The sequence below is a fragment of the Parasteatoda tepidariorum genome, chromosome 3 (genome assembly GCF_043381705.1).
Source record: "Parasteatoda tepidariorum isolate YZ-2023 chromosome 3, CAS_Ptep_4.0, whole genome shotgun sequence".
Taxonomy (NCBI): Eukaryota; Metazoa; Arthropoda; class Arachnida; order Araneae; family Theridiidae; genus Parasteatoda; species Parasteatoda tepidariorum.
This window is the reverse complement of record NC_092206.1, coordinates 55,616,226-55,634,433: the sequence shown is the minus strand read 5'-3', so window position 1 is coordinate 55,634,433 and position 18,208 is coordinate 55,616,226. Positions and strand designations below refer to the sequence as shown.

The window sequence follows — 18,208 nt, the reverse complement described above, 5'->3', positions numbered from 1 at the left end:
TATTCCTTAAATTTAAGAGATCACAAATTCAAACAAGCATTAACCACTCCGTGACTTCATAAAATCAATCGAACAAAATCAGAAAAGGGATGGGGAAAAAATTGGTAGCTTAAATGAGGGCATTCTTAATTTTACAGATTTATTGTGCTTTCATTTTTATCAATGCTATTCTAACTAATCACAAATCTAATCAACAGTTCAAAGTGTAACTAGATGTCTATATTTTGGCACTCGTGGTTAATTAAATAAATTAAACTATTATAACCCCTCCCACAAATAAACTGCGAAAGAATTACTTAGGCTACTAGTTTTATCTTTTTACCCTAAATGATTACGTTTCGTGTTTTCAAGTATTTGTGATATTCGACGTGAAAGGGTGAAAAACTGAACACCAATTTTAAAAATCGAGCGTATTAAAACATTTTTTTTACGCGTTTAATAATCATTTTTTGCTTCTATTTCAATGCTACAGAACTCCATGCAATAAACTCAAAATGGATGCAACATTCTTGAACTTAATTTCGTAAACTCAATCACAAAATTCTAAATCTTAATTCCAGGTCAATATTCATTTTGATACATTGAAAATTTTTAATATCTTCCAACTTACTCGTGAGTAAAATGACGTGTTGTTTTGTAACATGCCTTTTGCTATGCTACTTAGTACCATATCTGTTACTTTATAACGTGTTACTGAAATTAAAACGTCCTTGTAACGTTCTATATATTTTTTGGAAATTGTTTCTTTACCGCTTTCCTGATTATCCCGAGTTAACTCGGGTATGTATATTTTGCAAATATTTATTATCCCGAGTATACTCGGGCATGGCAGAATTCGTCAGTACGATTTGTTTCATCACGTTTTCACTCAGTCGGAAGTTTAAAAAAATCCTGCCAAGTTTTATTTCTGAGTTTTTCTGATGGATTGTGGGACTGCACACATGTTTAGTTCGATTGTTGGTTGCTGAATTTACATAGAAAAAAAAGAGTGAAAAAAATGGCGTGTGACTTCACTGGCGTTTGGAAAGTATCACTTCGTGTTGCCGTTGTTTTAAAAACTACCATGCTAAAACTAATATTTAACTTTTTTCTTATTTGCCGGGATAACTCGGGATAGAAACCTGATGATAAATTAAATGTTTTTAAACATAAAAAAATTTAAAATTTCAACTTAAAACTTCTGTTTTATGTTTTGTTTTAGCTCCTTGTATTTATTAATAAATTTTTTAAAAAATATGTTAATTTTTTTAATCTTTTTTCTTTCAAAAAAATTGGTAAGGAAAGCAGCTAAAAATAGTTACAATCTCATATCTGCCAACTTTTAATCCTTTCGAGGATGATTTTTCCCAATGATAGTAAAATTGAAATTGAATTATAATTTTAGGCAACTAATATGCGTTATTTAGAAAAAGCTTAAACAGACAATATTTTTTTACTTTATTTACAAAAATTAGGCACCTGGGCCACTTAGCGGCCCTTATCCCATACATCTAGAAATTTACGGAAAATTTATAGTAATAACATTTTGAATTTAGCAGTCGATGTGGTAGCTAATAGAGAAACAAGCACTTTGCTTGAGTAAATATAACATTTGAATATCTGATTCCTCGAATCTAAGTTGACATATATAAATATAAATATAATTTGACATATATATACATAAGTTGACATAAATAAATCTTAACATAAATTAATGCATATTTAACTAATTAAATTTCCATATTTTAACTAGCACATATTTAATTATGACATACATTGAAGTTCATTCGAAACATTGTGGTAGCCATAAAAAAATCAAGCCGTTTGCTTGTGAAATAATAAAACAATGAAAAAACTTAAAATGACAAATTGACGTTTTTACTTAACACTAGAAGTATTGATTGTAGACTTAAATTAAAAATAAAGATAAAACATGATTTGATTTGTACAGTAATTGATTTTTGAAAAATGAAAGGCATAATTGATGAAGACAACATGATGGTATCACATATTATGCGTCATCGTTTAAGAAAAAGTGGTTGTCAAAATCATTACAAATTAAGTTTATAAATGCAAGGAATATATAGAATGCATACATTTTACTACCATTTTAAATATAAAAATTAAATTTTACTCAAAATGCGTAAAAGTTGGCAGATATGCCATCTGATGAAGCGTATAAAAATGAAAAATTTAAATATAATAGCTAGTGTACTAAATATATTATCGTTGTATTATTAGCCTATCTATCAAATTTGTTTTTCATTGCTCAAGATGTTTGTAATTAAGCCGGTACAAACTGAGAAACAACTTTCATGATATAAACAGATCCGTGCGTTCGAAAAAATGCATGAACATAGTAAGTAATAAATAAATGATTAAGCAAGCTCAATCACACTTTAATATTTTGTAAAAACCTTATTTAGAATTAAGGAAAAATCAGAAATCTGCTTTTAAGAAAAAGCTTAATCATCTAATTAAGAGATTTGTTCTAAATAAAAGTTTTATTTTTGCAAGAACTGTTTTCTTTAAGAAAAATTTCAGAACTAATTAATTATTTGTCTTAACAAATCTTAAATTTTTCAAGATTTGTCAGAAATAATTAATATTCTGTTTCCACAAAAGCCACCTTTAAAGATTTTTCGGAAATTATTAATGTTCTAATTTTACAAAAACCTTCTAATTTAAAGATCTGTTAAAAATGACTATTTTTTCAGTCAAATATAATCAGTCTTTAAAACTTGAATATGAAAGTTATTTTCTTAAAAAAAATATCGCTCATGAAATTTTTGATTTAAGCTTTTGAAATATTACCGTCATTTTTGCAAAACAAAAAATTCCTATTTGCACAAATTTAATATAAATTGGCGTTGATAGTCTTAGCTGAGAAATAAAAAGGTACTGTAATCTGTCCATAAATCTGAAATATTAAGTTTATTTTTTTAAATATCACTTAAATTCTTTATTTAAGCTTTTGGAATATTTCTGTCATTGAAACAAAAAAACTTCCATTGATACAAATTTAATATGCAAGCTTTGATGCATTCTTAAGTGAGAAATAAAATTATAGAATCAGTTCTTAAGCCTGAAATATTAAGTTTATTTTTTTTAAGTATATTACTTAAATTCTTTATTTGAGCTTTTCGAATATTTTCATCATTTTACAAAAACTCCTATTCATACAAATTTAATATACAAGGATTGATACATTCTTCGGTGAGAAATAAAAATATATAAGGAGTTCTTAAGCCTGAAATAATAAGCTTATTTTTATTTGTTAGTATATCACTTAAATTCTTTATTTAAGCTACTCGAATATTTTCATCATTTCACAAAAATTTCCATTTATAAAAATTCAATATACAAGCGTTGATACATTCTTCGGTGAGAAATAAAAATTTATAATCAGTTCTTAAGCTAGAAATATTAAGTTTATTTTTTTTTAAATATATCATTAAATTCTTTATTTAAGCTTTTCGAATATTTTCATCATTTTACAAAAACTCCCATTTATACAAATTTAATATACAAGCGTTGATACATTCTTAGGTGAGAAATAAAAAGATATTATCAGTTCTTAAGCCTGAAATATTAAGCTTATTTTTTTTTAGTATATCACTTAAATTCTTTATTTAAGCTTTTCGATTATTTTCATCATTTCACAAAAATTCCCATTTATACAAATTTAATATACAAGCGTTGATATTCTTAGGTGAGAAGTAAAAAGATACAAACAATTAGAATTTGGCGAGAAACTGTTTATTTCTTCACGAAGCAACGCTAAGTGGGAAGGCGGATACTTTAATCGTAAACGTCAATATTTAATGTTGCAATTGAAGAAAACATGATTCTCCCATCTAAGAGAAGTTTCATCTTTTACGATCCTCGATTTCTCTTTCCGTGATTGCAAGTTGTTATAGAAGAATAATTTTCTCTGCGGCCTTCTATGATTGTGTGTATTGTTTAGTTATTAATGATCAGTCCTAACTCTTTTTTCTTGTTATCAATCTTTTGGCGACTGCTTTGTAACACAAATAATTGCTTTCGAAAAAAAGATTGAGGATGTGGAAATTATAAGTTATGTGGTGCTATTTGAATCACTGAGTTACCAGAAGGCGTTTTATTGATTCATTAAGTGAAGGGAATTGAGTTTGAATATATCATTTATGTTTTAGAAACATTTTTAATCTCCAAAAATATGTCATCGTTCTCGAAAATATATCATAACTGCTGTCTACTTTTTGAAATATTCTTATTGTATAATTCTTATTCTTAAACATGTAGGTACACTTAGCAAAACCTCTGTGTAAATACTTAAAATAACTAAGCAAACTATTATCTCTATTGTAAAACAAACACAGGGGTTCTATTCTATTGGAGATGAATGAAACAGTCAATAAGACTCCAAAAATTTATTGGTAGAACTTCTAGAAAATACAACTTTCTAGCAGCTTCTTAAATACAGCTTTTTCTCAATTATAGTGTAATACAGCGAAAGACGGGCTATGAAACCTCAGACGGTTCAATGAATTCTCTAGAGACACGTAAATCAGAACACCACAATTGCAGTCACAATCAGCCTAATACTCTCTCTCTCTGCCAGGCACACTCTTATTTATATAGGCCTGGCGACAAAATCCAAGAATTTTTGACACAATTAAAGGCAATTCTCGCATAATTCCGTAAATATTCGTCCTATCTCTTTGAAACTCTAAATTTCCATTTTGTTGACAAAGTCGGCAAAAATATCGCCAAACGGAGTCAACCATAAGAAACATATTAGGCGTTATTTTCTCTCGAAGTAACATTACACTTCCTTGAAAATTTTCTTATTAAACTGTTTATTTAAGGTTCGTCTGAGATATTTAGTCCAATAACACAAGAATATTCACAAATTATAGACATATTTACAAATTCGTTAAACTATTTTCCTTTGATAAGTTTGAAGTCGGGGAGAAACTTTCTTGCCTGGGCTCTGAAATTGACATACAATAGACGAATGCAACAGCTGAAATCCGTAGCAAAATTACCTCTTCCAACTAATGCCTTTATGGGTTGAAGAAATATCAAACTTAATCATAAAAAAATTACAAATGCTTAATTAAACCAGTTTTAACTTATGCAGTTGTAATTTGGGCGTTGACTTAAAAAGACATCCCGTCAATTTTTTAAAGAAAAATTCCAAGAAGAATTCACCAATTCACAGAATGCGAACGTATAAAAAATTATTCAGAAATTACGAGACTTCAGCCGTAATATGTATTTTTAAGATCCAATGGTTCAGATGGGCATCTAATTAGAGCTATCGAGAGTATCACCACTCTGGCCAAATCAACCAACATTCGATAGAGAAGGTGGACCAAACTATATCAATGGAGATCTAAAAACATTGAAAACGATTGGATAAACCGCAGAGCCAAAAATAGGATCATCTATTGTTGAACCCTGAAGAAGAATTGAACCCATTCTGAGCTGCCGTGTCACTGAGGAAAGAGGAAGCTTGTGGAACCATAATATCGTTTAAATTTACTGAAACCTTAACATAATGCTAACTTAAACCATTTACTTTTTCCTAAACTTAATTACACGATACTATTATTCAACTTAAACAGAAGCATGGTTCAATTTGACGCCGTGTTAAGGTTGCAACTTTACGCTGTATAATAGTAAAAAGTATTGATAACCGTAGTATCGCACCGTATTATAGAGAAGAAGAATCATAACCGTATTATTGCACCGTATTTTAGTAAACAGGATTAAGCATTGATCAGAATTTTCTAAAACTGTAGTAGATTATAAAGTAATTTATTTTTATCAATGACTTTGTGAAAGCAATTTAAACTTTTTTAATTTATTTCAATGTATAAATAAATGTTCAGAAACACTCTTGTTCATGAATTTCATCTAGACGTTGCTGTCAATTAAATGGAATATGAAGCAACAGCAACAAACAGTGTGACAAATATACCAAGTGTTTATTTTATGTTAACAAAATTCAAAAATGTCATTGGTTTTAATTTATTAAAATTAAATTTCTATACCGTTAAATAAATAGTTAACTATTTGAATTAATATCGTTCTTCTAATTAAATTTTATTATGTCAGTTGTAGATTAGATATATTGAATGAACAATTATTCTATTTTTATATAAGTTTAAAAAGTGCACATTTAAAATTAATTTAACTATTTCTAAAATATATTTGTTCCAAAAAGTTACAACTAATCCGTGAATATAATTAATTTTACTATCTAAACTTATGAATAAATGTTTAATATATCTACAATTATCTACACAAATATTTTATCTACCTTCTGTTTACCAAATTAGAAGCAGTTCAATAAAAAAGCTCTTAACTTGATTCGAAATGCAAACAACGGAAATCATAATCTTTAGCAGTGCTTCAATTAAATCAAACAAATGCGTTCGTTTATATCAAAGATATACAAGAAAGGTAATTATGAAAGGATTCTCTAAAGCTATCTTTTCATTCTCTATGCGTTATAATTGATAAATTTAATCAGTGTCGAGAACCAGTCTTCATTGTCGCCAAATGCTTTCGTGCTTGAAGAAACTCAATTAAACATACCAGACGCACCATATTATGATAATTTAATAGATTTAATTATAACAATTTAATTAATAAAACTGAAAACCCTTTGATTTATACAAAAAGCTTTTTTAAAAAAGTTGATACATGGTTTTAGCTCGTTTTTCTCTTTCCGAGTTGATTTAATTGGAAAAGCACCAACTGGTGCAAATAGAATTCCAAATATTTTTAGAAAAATTTGATGGGTTTAGAAAAAAAAGTAGGATCTAATAATGGCTTGATAAATAAATAGCGTGGTCTCGCGCTTCTTATAGAATGGTCGATCTGATGAAAAAGGTATAGAAAGCTTTTCGAGCATAAAAGATGGCGAAGTTTTGATGTATAATTAAAGATTCTGCACATTGGAAGTTTTCGTCAGTGAGCACGAGACTTCATTCATTCTTATATCAATGGAATTCGCTGGTGATTTTGACGATGAGAATCGTGCTCTGAAGCTTTTATGTAGGAATTTTTGAATTGAAAAGATTCAGGCTTAATTCCACAAATGAATTGCATTGTCAAAGACTAGTCGGATATGATATGCTTAAATGGTCAAGGGGGTGTGGAAGAAAGTTATTAAGTAAATATTTAGCGAAGTAAATCCAACTGTTTTTAATTGAAGTTATGCAATTTGTTTACAATGTTGCTAATTAACTGGTAAAATGGGATGATTTTCTGAACTGTAAAAGGTTGGATGCGTTATATTCCCATTTTGATGCTGTAAAAAGTTGCTTTGCAGAAAATAAGGTTCAATATCGTAAGTTGTCACTTAGAATAAAAATAATTCTTGAAACCAATGGAATTCACTTGATATAGTGACATCTAAGACAAAAATTGTGCTCATATCAATTTGCGATGGAATTTCGAAATTAAAAAGATTTGCTAATGCAGGGGTTTCCAACTGGCGGCCCGCATCCGGCCCTCGAAGCCTTTTTTTGTGGCCCACGGACTAAAATATATTAGTTTTCATTTTTTTGTGGACAATTTTCGTAAAAAATCTATAAGGGTTTAAAATACTTTACTCGTTAAAAAAAAAAAGAAAAAAAAACTATTTTTTTCGTTTTTGTGAAATTTAACAAACCAACGGTGCAAAAAAATGTATTTCTCAGGCTTTGCATCCAAGAAAATATTTATTCAAATACAAAAATAATCGTGTATGCTGCTCTTTTTTTCTTTTCTTTTATTCTATTTTTTCTTCTTTTTTTTGTATTTTGTGAGTATAACTTAGCATGTGCGTATCAGGAATTTTCTTGAAGAAATTCTCCGATTTAACTTTTAGAATCCACTTATTTTGGACGAAATTATTTACATTTGTAAATTTTAAAGTGCATAAAAGAGGGAATAAATATCATGTTTTATCTAAATTCCTTGAATTGAATATCTCATGAGCGGAAAAGAAGAAAAAAAATGAATTTCAGATGCTCGAGAATTTTTTTGTTGTTGCTATAATTCCTAATAAGTCGAAAAAAAATTTTAATTTCTCACAGAATTAAATTTAAAAAAAATAATCCTTTAAGTTTCTGATTAAGAGAAGATTCAAAATGATACACAACAAGCATTATTTGTAATGCTTGTTATTTTGTTTTTTAATGTTAAAAAACTTTGATAAAAATCTGACAGCAATATTTAATGTTCCTTCAAACATAAAAGGTTTTTTTTATTATAACAATTTTGGGTTCTTTTTATTGTAACAATAACCAATAAGAATACATGAGAAGAATTGAAAGGTTAAAAGCAAATAGTCCATATCAACAAACAAAGTGTTTTGTATTATGCTTTAACTATACTTATGCAGATTTAATAATAATAATTTTTTTTCTTAATAATGTCTTTACAGTGATAGCTCGAAGTTCTGGATTTTAAAATCGTGTTTTTAACAAAGTTTTGAATGTTTAATCCTTTTTAAAAGCATGATTTTTGTTTTGTTACGGTAAGTTTTAGTATTGTATGTTATTTATTTCAATTTAAAAAGATTTATTTTAATAACTTATTGTTAACTAAAAATTTTAATTCTTTAAAGAGAAATTAGTTTTAAACAGTTTAATAATTGATTTAAATTCTTAAGATTTAACTCTAAAATACATTTCAAATGGGTTGAACTTAGAAGCAAGCCTAGCGAGCAAGATTTGCAAATAATAATGAGTAGCTAATGATGGTTTAGAATTATCCGATGGCCTGGTCTGGTGATTATTTCAACTCAGTATGCTCATTTTATGAAATATGAATTTTGATATATATGAAAATATGAATTTTGGATATATATATATATATATATATATATAANATATATCTCAAAAATTCATATTTTCCTCACCTCAACAATAAATATTCCCTGAATCTAATTTGTTTGTTTCTTTTCATTCATTTTCATTCCTATTAATCTTCCTTACTGAATGCATTTTATTATACTGTTTGTATGATATAGATTATTTCCTTCTTAATTTGATAAATAATTTTTTTAGTAATCTGGTAATCTAATTCAAAACACTTTTCTATGCGTTTATTATTGTTCGTCGTTTATTATTATTGTAAGTTATGTAAATATTTCATAACTTTTACTTTCCATATTTGATCCATGCCAAAGAACTGAGGTTCATTCTTAACTTGATTTTCTTTACATTATTGTTTTCCCTCCTATAAATTATTCGTAATTTATTTCATCGTATATTGTTTGCATGGATGCCATTTTTAATTTGTTTTACAATTTCTCCGTAATCTAGTAATCTAATCTAAGACACTTGCTATGAGCCATTTGTGCCATATTTTCCATTTTTATAAATATTTCAAAAATTTTGACTCCCCGAATCCAATCTATGCCAAGGAACAGAAGTCATTCCATGGCTTCTGTTCTTATTTTTCTTCACTTTAGTGTTTGCTTTATTTTTCATTCCAATTAAATTTCGATGCTGAATGTTTCTTATCTTATAGTTTCAAAGACATAGTTTATGCCATTTTTAATTTTTTAACAGTCATTTGGTCATCTAATCCAGGACGCTTGCTGTACTCCTTTTTGTCGTTTTTCATTCGTAATCAAAAATATTTCAGTTTCTCCATATCTGATCTATAAATACACAAGTGGGTGACCTTTGTGCTAAAATACAAACTAAGGCAAACAACGTTAAAGAGCACAAAAATATTTATATAAATATTTTTGTGCTCTTTAACGTTGTTTGCCTTAGTTTGTATCTGATCTATGTTGAAGAACGGAGCTCATTTCTTGACTTATGTGCTTTATTTTCTTTATTTTAGTGTTTTCTTTACTTTCATTTGTATTAATTCTTCTCTCACTGAATATTGTTTCATTTTATTCTTTGTATGACATAGTTTTTCTCAATAATTTATTTGAGAATTTTCCAGTAATTTGGTATTCTAATCTAAGATAATACCGTATGCTTTTTGCGGTTCGTCATTCTTGGACAAAAATATTTCATAACCTTAACTCTTCGTATCTGATTTATACCAAAATTCAGAGGCTACAATTTAACTTCTGTTCTTAATTTTTTCTATTTCATTGTTTTCCTTACTTTTTCATCTCTATTAACTTCCCTTCTGATTGTTGTTTTATTTGTTTGTATGAAATAGTTTATGCCATTTTTAATTTATCTGACTAACAGCAGACATACAATGAGCCTTTAGTTGTTCTTCTTTATTCGATTAAAATATTCCGAAACTTAGACTTCCCTTACCTGATCGATAAATTTTCCAGGACTTCTATTCTTTGATTATTTTCTTTGCTTATACCTCCCTATCAATCTTCCCTACTGAATATTTTTCTTTAAGTTCGCATCCATTAAAATAGAGAAAGCTAAATTAAATCCTAAACGGGAAAATTGGTAAATGACTTTTCCCATTTCGTAATGGAATCATTGCTTTGTTTTGAGATTAAATACTCGAAGCTTATGCAAATGGAATCAACTCCAGCTTTTCAATTTCAGATACTTGAATAAATTTTAAGGAGAAGCTCATAAATAATTTCCAGAAAATTATTCATGCATTAAAGAAAATTTTATTTTTGGATTTCCAATATAAAATATCATGCTGAAAAAGACGAAACCAGTCTCGTTTATAATATCAGTCTCAAACAATTTTGCTTGTTTCCGCATTCATATTCCGGAAAAAAGAACACTTGATTGTAATTCTCATTGGGATCAATTATCATAGTTTAGTCTCAAGATTTTAACAATTCCTTCTTTTCTTTTATCTAAAAACTAAGAAGAAGAAGTATAACAAATTAAGTTAAGCTTTTATTATTATATTAATCATTAAAATTGGTATAAAGTTTGTATTTTATATTGATTTTTCAAAGTTCGTTATTATAGAGTTATATTGAGAATTTAATTTCGCTGTTATAGAATATTTACGAATTCAAAGAGATTGCCCTATTTATTTTTAAAAGTAATTCTATAGCAGTTGAGATTATCGAAAAAAATTCAAACAGTACTAACGCGGTTGAATTAAGCTATTTTCTTCAATATTATACCGTGTTAACCTGCATTTTTATAAAAACCTTCGTGTAGAAGCTATGGCTTAAAAAAATCGTTTGCATTTTTGCAATTATACACTTAAAATAAACTATTGATTGCACAATTTCCTTAACTTCGAATCAATTATTGATTACGCAAATTTCGTTAAGTGCTTGGCTTATCAACTTTATTCCAAGTGGAACACTAAGCAGCAAACCAAACTTGGTAAATTTCCTAATTTCTCTAATTAAATAATTGCAATATAACTTTATGAAGTTCTAACATTTCATTTATCTAAAAAATCGTTTGCTAATGAAAACTAAAATTTAGAATACATCAGTTCAATCGTTTCTGTGACATAACATTTATATATAGCTTTTTATTTTTAATAACACTTTTTCTGCAATTTTCGCCAACTAATTCACGATTATTTTTTCCTTTTAAGCTTAGGTATTAGCGTGAAAAATTAGTTATATTTACATGATATAAAAATTTTTTTAAATTGTTGCTGTACGCATGCTCTCTTATTTTGTTCTTTTGCTTAATTTACGGATAAATAGTCAACTATTTCCTTTGATCACAGTTTTGCATCAGGTTTTTTTTACAGTACGAAGTGTTTATTTCATCATGGTTATGTCTCTTTTAAGTTCGTACCATCGTCTTTCTGTTTTAATTTTTAATTTTCTTTTTTAAACACTGAATAAAATGATTAATTCAATTGCAAGTGTTTATTTTACGAGGTGACAGAAAATAACATATACTATCTTTATACCCACTTTTGTTTTAAACCAAAAATCAGAGTTTTAAAATTGCCAATGCTAAATATATTGATCCAAGCGAACAACCCTACCTATGATTGAGTGGTTGTGTCTTCCTCCTGCTGGCCCCGCTCACAGATCTAACCCAGCGATTCCCAAATTTTTTCAAGCTGAGGAATCCTAAATGATGAACCTTCTTTCGATGAAACCCTGACTGAATAAAGTTCATCAGCATAGTCTTTAAATTAGATTTTATGTAAGACAGTTGAATTCACGGGTATGGAAATATCAAACAAGTAATAGGTTGATTTGATCTAACTTTAACCACAAGTGTTAAAAACCATAACTGATTTTCTTTAAGGTTTTCATTTTGAAAGGTTCAATTATTGGAACCCCTGTGACCCTCTCTCGGAACCCTAAGGTTCCGCTGACCGCATTTTGGGATCCCCCTATCTAAACCGCAAGATAGAATTTCCTAATTTTCTTACTACTTGAAATTTGCTCCCCTTTTTTTAGCAGACTGGTATTCTATTGAGTGAATTGTTTAGTCCTTTTTGGAAACAAGGGTTTCGTCCTAACTCTCATTATGGCATTGAATTGGACAAAAATCAATAGAAATATTATACCCCATGGCAGAAATTTGTGTGACGCGTTTACAGCTCTGAAATATAGGCATAATTAGTAGCTTTGAAAATTCGTAAATCTGTTACAAGTAATGTTTTCAATTTGTTTGTGATATTTTAATATGCATCGAAATAATACTGTTTGTGTTCAAATTGTTTCTTATTATCCTGCACTTATCGAACATTTGTATTAATAATAAATACTGCCCTTATTTTATGCTACAAAATATCATATTTTGGAAAAATTCATAAATGTTTTTCCATTATAATCTAGACGAAATAGTTATAACAAAAAAATAGCGTTGATTGAATAAAGAATTGAATGTCAGAAAAGTTGATTGCGTTTGTGAATCTCAAATTTTAGTTTTAGTTATTAAAAACAATAAAATGTAGTAGCTTCTATATAGCGTGTTAAAAGTAACAAAGTAACTTTACTCTGTTAAAAATATTATCTGATGCAAAAGGAAAGAATAGGAAATAGAAAGCAAATAAAAATATATCTCAACAGGGCATACTTAGTGAAATTATACACGGGGAAAAAAACTTCTGGTAAAATTACCGCACTGTATGGAAATGTCATTTCTAATAAAATAAATAAATAAAAGAAATATAATTTTGGTTAATAAAATGAAAATATAAGGTATTTAAACCATTCATTTGGTAAATTTTCCGTTTATATGGTAAGAGTTTACAGGGAATTCTGTTTTTTAAAAATTATAATTCTTTTTATCACAAATTAAGTAACAAATTGCAAGACTGAGAAGTAATTTAAACAAACAAAAGGTTTTTATACCATGCTGTAAGGTATTATGCTTGATAAAATTGCCAAATTTTGCCACATTTATCAAATTTTATCATGTATTTTTTTTTTTCCAATGCCCACCAGTGTTAACATTTTTCGTCAATTCAGGCATTTACAGGGCAGATTCGTTGGCCTCTCTATAAGGGGCACCATATTAGGTGGGCCAACGTTGCTCCCACAGTAAGGACAGATAGTACAGAGAAGAAAAGAACATCCATGCCTTGCCCGCGATTCGAACTCAGAACCTTTCTGATGCAAGGGCAGTTCCCTAACCCTTACACAGGCCGGTCGGCTTATCATGTATTATAGAAACATATTTTATTGTTCATTTTTTCAAAATAATTGCCGTTGCGCTGTGGCAAAAATTACCTAGCTTTTTGGTGTTCAAATAGAGCCAGAAACATAGTTAAGTTCATTCTGGTAGTTATTCTATAAGCCTTAAGTTTATTCTTTATACGAATATTCTGGTAGTTTTGACTATACTTTTTTTTCGCAGTGTAGAACTCGTATTTATTTGGAAAAAATAAACTCAATAATGTTAAAGTAAAAGCTATGCATATTATTGTAAAAAGATTAGAAACTTTTTAACAAAAAAAGAACAATGTACAAATCTAACAAGCGCTTTACAAAAAAAGAATTCTCTTTCTCGGAGTGTAGAATATAGGATTAAAGTAAAACTAAATTAAAAACTCTTATTTGAATAGATCTTGATTAGCATTCAATTATTTCTTCTCGTGATTTTTTTCCTAAATTTTTGATTACGTTTTACAAGATTAATGTTTAATAATTTTCCTCCTTACAGAGCCAGAAAAGTACCAAGTAAGCCCTGAAGAAAGCGAACCCTCTGATTGGTTGATATTATTATGCATGGCATTTTCAGATGGCGATCCATCATCCTGTTTTGACTGGAAAGAACTATCAACTTTAAGACCTTATACTTGGGTAAGTAGACGAATTCCATTATTTGCATTGATAGCTACTACTTTGTTCAGTTTTGCTACATACTTTTCCATTTCAAGTTATGAATTGAAGGAATTAAGAAAATGATGATTCAAAAAGATATTTTAAATACATTTTAAAACAACAAACGCAATGGGGGGGGGAGTTATAAAAATTCATGAAATTTCCTTCGTTACTAAGCAGTTTCCACGAAGCAGTTTCCTGGGAGTTGCTCTGGGTAAGCATTTCGTCAAATTAAGAAATTTAATTCGTCATTTGTTTGAGGAAATGAATCTCGTAGACGACAGAGAGGACGACGTAGGACGACAGTTCACGACGTAGAGGACAGAGCGTTCACCTCCCAATGTGTGTGAATCTCAACGATGTTTCTGCATCCAATTCACACCGATTACTATTGTCGTAAAATATCCTCTGTGGTAGACAGATCATGGATTGGGCAATTTTTGACATAAATTTAAAAAAAAAATAATGTTTCTGGTTAATAAAACTGTATAAGCCTTGGAGCTAAGGGGATAGAGCATTCGCCTTCCAATGAGATGAACCGGGTTCAAATCCTAGCGATAGCTGGTCGATACGAATTCCGCACCTAGCTTGCACCCACCACAGTACGTAAAATATCCTCAGTAGTAGACGGATCATGAGTTAGAGTCCCCTAACCGTCAGGCTAACCGTGGGAGGTTTTGTTGTTTTTCTCTACATGTAACGCAAATGCTGGTTTGTTTCATCAAAAAGACCTCCACGAAGGAAAATTTCTCCCAATTTCTGATCCAGGAGTTCCCTTGTCTTCTGGATTGGAATAAAAATTTACGAAGCTACAGGAACATTAGTTGCCGTAAACCCAAAATTGGGTCAGTTGATCAACAACGGTTATGAAATAAAACAAATCTGAAATATACGGTATTTGAACCATTCATTTGGTAAGTTTTCCTGTTCATATGATAACGGTTTACCAGAAATTAACCTTTTTGGTATTCTCATAAAGCTAGAAACAGGGTAAATTTTACTATATTCTGGTAATTTTGACCATACCTTTTTTTTCTCAGTGTATAATGTTACACTCAGAGTTTATCATTATAAACAGGAGCAAAGGGGGACATGTTCTTTGCAATTAATATTTAAATATTGATTTGTAATTTCCAAGTCATGCATATCTTTCTTACCCAATTCTTATAAAAAATTCCAAAAATATGCATCCTATAAATCTGCGATAACTTTTTTTCGTATCAATCTTATTTTAACGCTGAGTTATGAACAAGAAAATTTATTTAAATCGTATCGATAATTTATTTATTTATTTTGTCTACTTGATATTGATTCAATATTCCATTAGCTATATTAAATCCAGCACATTCTCTACAAACACATTCAAGCAGAAACTAATTTAATACTTAAATTTCGTTCTTCATCAGAAAATAAAATATTTTCTCAAACGCGCGAATTGAAATAAAAGAGGAAATTTTTTTTTAAATTTGAAACTAGATTAAAATGTCTCAGTTTAATTTGTGACAACTTTAATCCGATTTACTATGGTAATTAGCTTTTTAGCAAGTTAACGATTAAAAAGGAGAAAAAGGAATTCATTTTTATTGTGTCAACTAATTCTTGTCAGTTCGTTTGTATATCGTTTTTGACACTTCCGAAACTGAAAATATTTTTCTTTACAATTTTTCCACTGTCTAATATATTTATTTCTGTACGTTACAACTTAAACATAAAATTTAAATCTATTATAAGAAGCATTACAGTTGTTATTCAAATTATTTCACGCATTTATATTAGATTACTGTCGAAAATTAGGAAATTTTTATGCTTGCGAAAATAAACACTAAATCATTTGAAATGCGTTGACTCAAAGTTCTGACATTATAGAAAGAAGGGTACGGATTTTTTTTTTCTAAGAAATTATTTTAATTAAGTTTAACCGATTTAAAGTAACACAATGATTTAGAAATGAGCACATCTGTTATTTTTTATAGACTTTGAAATAATCAGTTCATAACGCTTTTAACCTAGTTTACGGATAAGTAAATTTCTGGTCGTTAAGCTTTTGCCGAAGAATGTGTGACCGTGCATACTCCTTCACTATTTTTTTCTTTAAAATAACTTAATTTATTTAAATCATAAAAGTAAATGAAAAATTAGCTATAATTTGTCATGATTTCGGAGATATATTTTGTAAAGAAAAAAAGTTAATTCTCTTTAAAGTAATATAGTAATTTTAAAAGTTATAAAAAATGTTACATAACATTTTATATACACTTCTAGCAAGAAAACAGATTTTTAGCAGTTAACTGATAAAAATATTCATAAGGCAAATTATTAGATGATTTTTTTTTGTTATAATTTGAACAAAATTCTGAAAACTATTTTGCATTTTATTAATGTATACAGTGCTTAAATTTTTTAGAGTGCCTAAAAAGTACTTGGAAGGTGCTTATTTTTTGTTGAAAGATTTGGTAAAACACACTGATTAAGCAAGCTAACTATTCTTGCTTTCTTTGTTATTCGTAGTTTGGAAGCGTTATATGTATAATTTTTTATATAATTTTTTAAGCAGTTTCTAACTCTATTTTTAAGTATAGTATTTAAATATTTATATTACACTTAATATCTATATTTATAGTAACATTTTGTGTGTGAATATGTCTGCCTTCCGGAACGGGTATAGCGTAGGCACTAAAAATAGGTTATTCAACATGAGGCTAAATGAGTATAGTTTAAAACTAATTTCGAGGTCCGATTTTCGAATATTTAATTAGATTTTTAATTCCGAAACATCTAAAAAATAAAATTTTCTTATTGGTTTAGCGAAAGCCATCTTTTTTAAAATCAAAACTATAAACGATTTAGTTTAGTCAAATATTTTAAAGAGAACAGTAAGCAGTGCTGTTTGCTATCTTATAGCTCTAATCAAAAACGTTGTTTATTGTGCATTCTGTAATACTTTATTTTTAATTCGTTATGTCAGAGTATTTGAAGGATCAACGTGATCGTGGTAGGATAGGTGAACTATGTCACCAAACTAGTATTCCTGAAACTACCTGTATACATGTTTTTTTATTGTTACGCTTTTGGACGCGTTACTACACGGAGAAAAGTATTTTGCTTATCACAATATTTTTGCCAACTAATAATTCCGTCAGTTTGTTCTTACATCTTCAAAAAAATGGAAAAAGAAATCCTATTATACTTTTGATAAATATATATAATTTTAGTCACAAGTTAAAACATTTTTGAACTAATTGTAGGAACAGCCACAAAAAATTGGATAAATAAATTTAGTACAAAAATTATGCATCACATTATCACACTTTCAGTGAAAGCGAACGTTTGTTAATGTTAAAAATACTTTCTCTATTTCTATCAAATTGTATAAATAATGCATTGTAGTAATTGCATTTACTCTTGTTTTTGCAGGATTATATTATATATTATATATATATATATATATATATGTATGTAAAATTATCTCTTTCCATAATGATTGAACAAAAGTTCTAAAATATTTATTAAAAAAATTTATCAGGGCCATGAAATTCAGCTAATTATGGAGCAAAAAACCAGGGTTGGGAATTTTTAACTTAATTTTTTCAGTGGTAAAATATTTTAGGCAATTAATTAAAGTTGTTTTATTAGACTATTTAAAAAGTATTTCATAAAAACGTTTTCTACCATTAATATTTTAATAAAAAGTAAGAAATTTCCCTTTTTCCTATACATTATGTTAACAAGTCTACTTACAAATATAAATGTATTGGAAGCATATGTATAGGAGTGAGTTATGCTGGCTCTTTGCTCCTCAGTTCTATACATAAAAATGCTGTTCTTCAGAATTATATAATGTCCTTTTTCCAGGGTAGGTATATAGTTCAATTACTTATAAATTAAAGATATCTTGTTTTATTTTTCTCTTGACATAATGAAAGTTTTAATATTAAAGAACATGGAAATTCTTATGAAACTTTTAGGCATAACACAATATACTTATAAATAATGCAGTATTGGATAAATGCATTTATTACTTTAAAAAACTTT

The 18,208-nt window shown here is 28.4% G+C and overlaps 1 protein-coding gene across 1 annotated transcript in view; it reads left to right on the top strand.

Moving 5' to 3' along the window:
- LOC107452261 (cadherin-like and PC-esterase domain-containing protein 1) overlaps positions 1-18,208 on the top strand; it is a 250,281-nt gene that overhangs the window by 138,327 nt on the left and 93,746 nt on the right. The window contains exon 6 of the mRNA XM_043040510.2: positions 14,016-14,155. Coding sequence (XP_042896444.1) covers positions 14,016-14,155 — 140 coding nt within the window. The remainder of the gene's footprint in view (positions 1-14,015; positions 14,156-18,208) is intronic.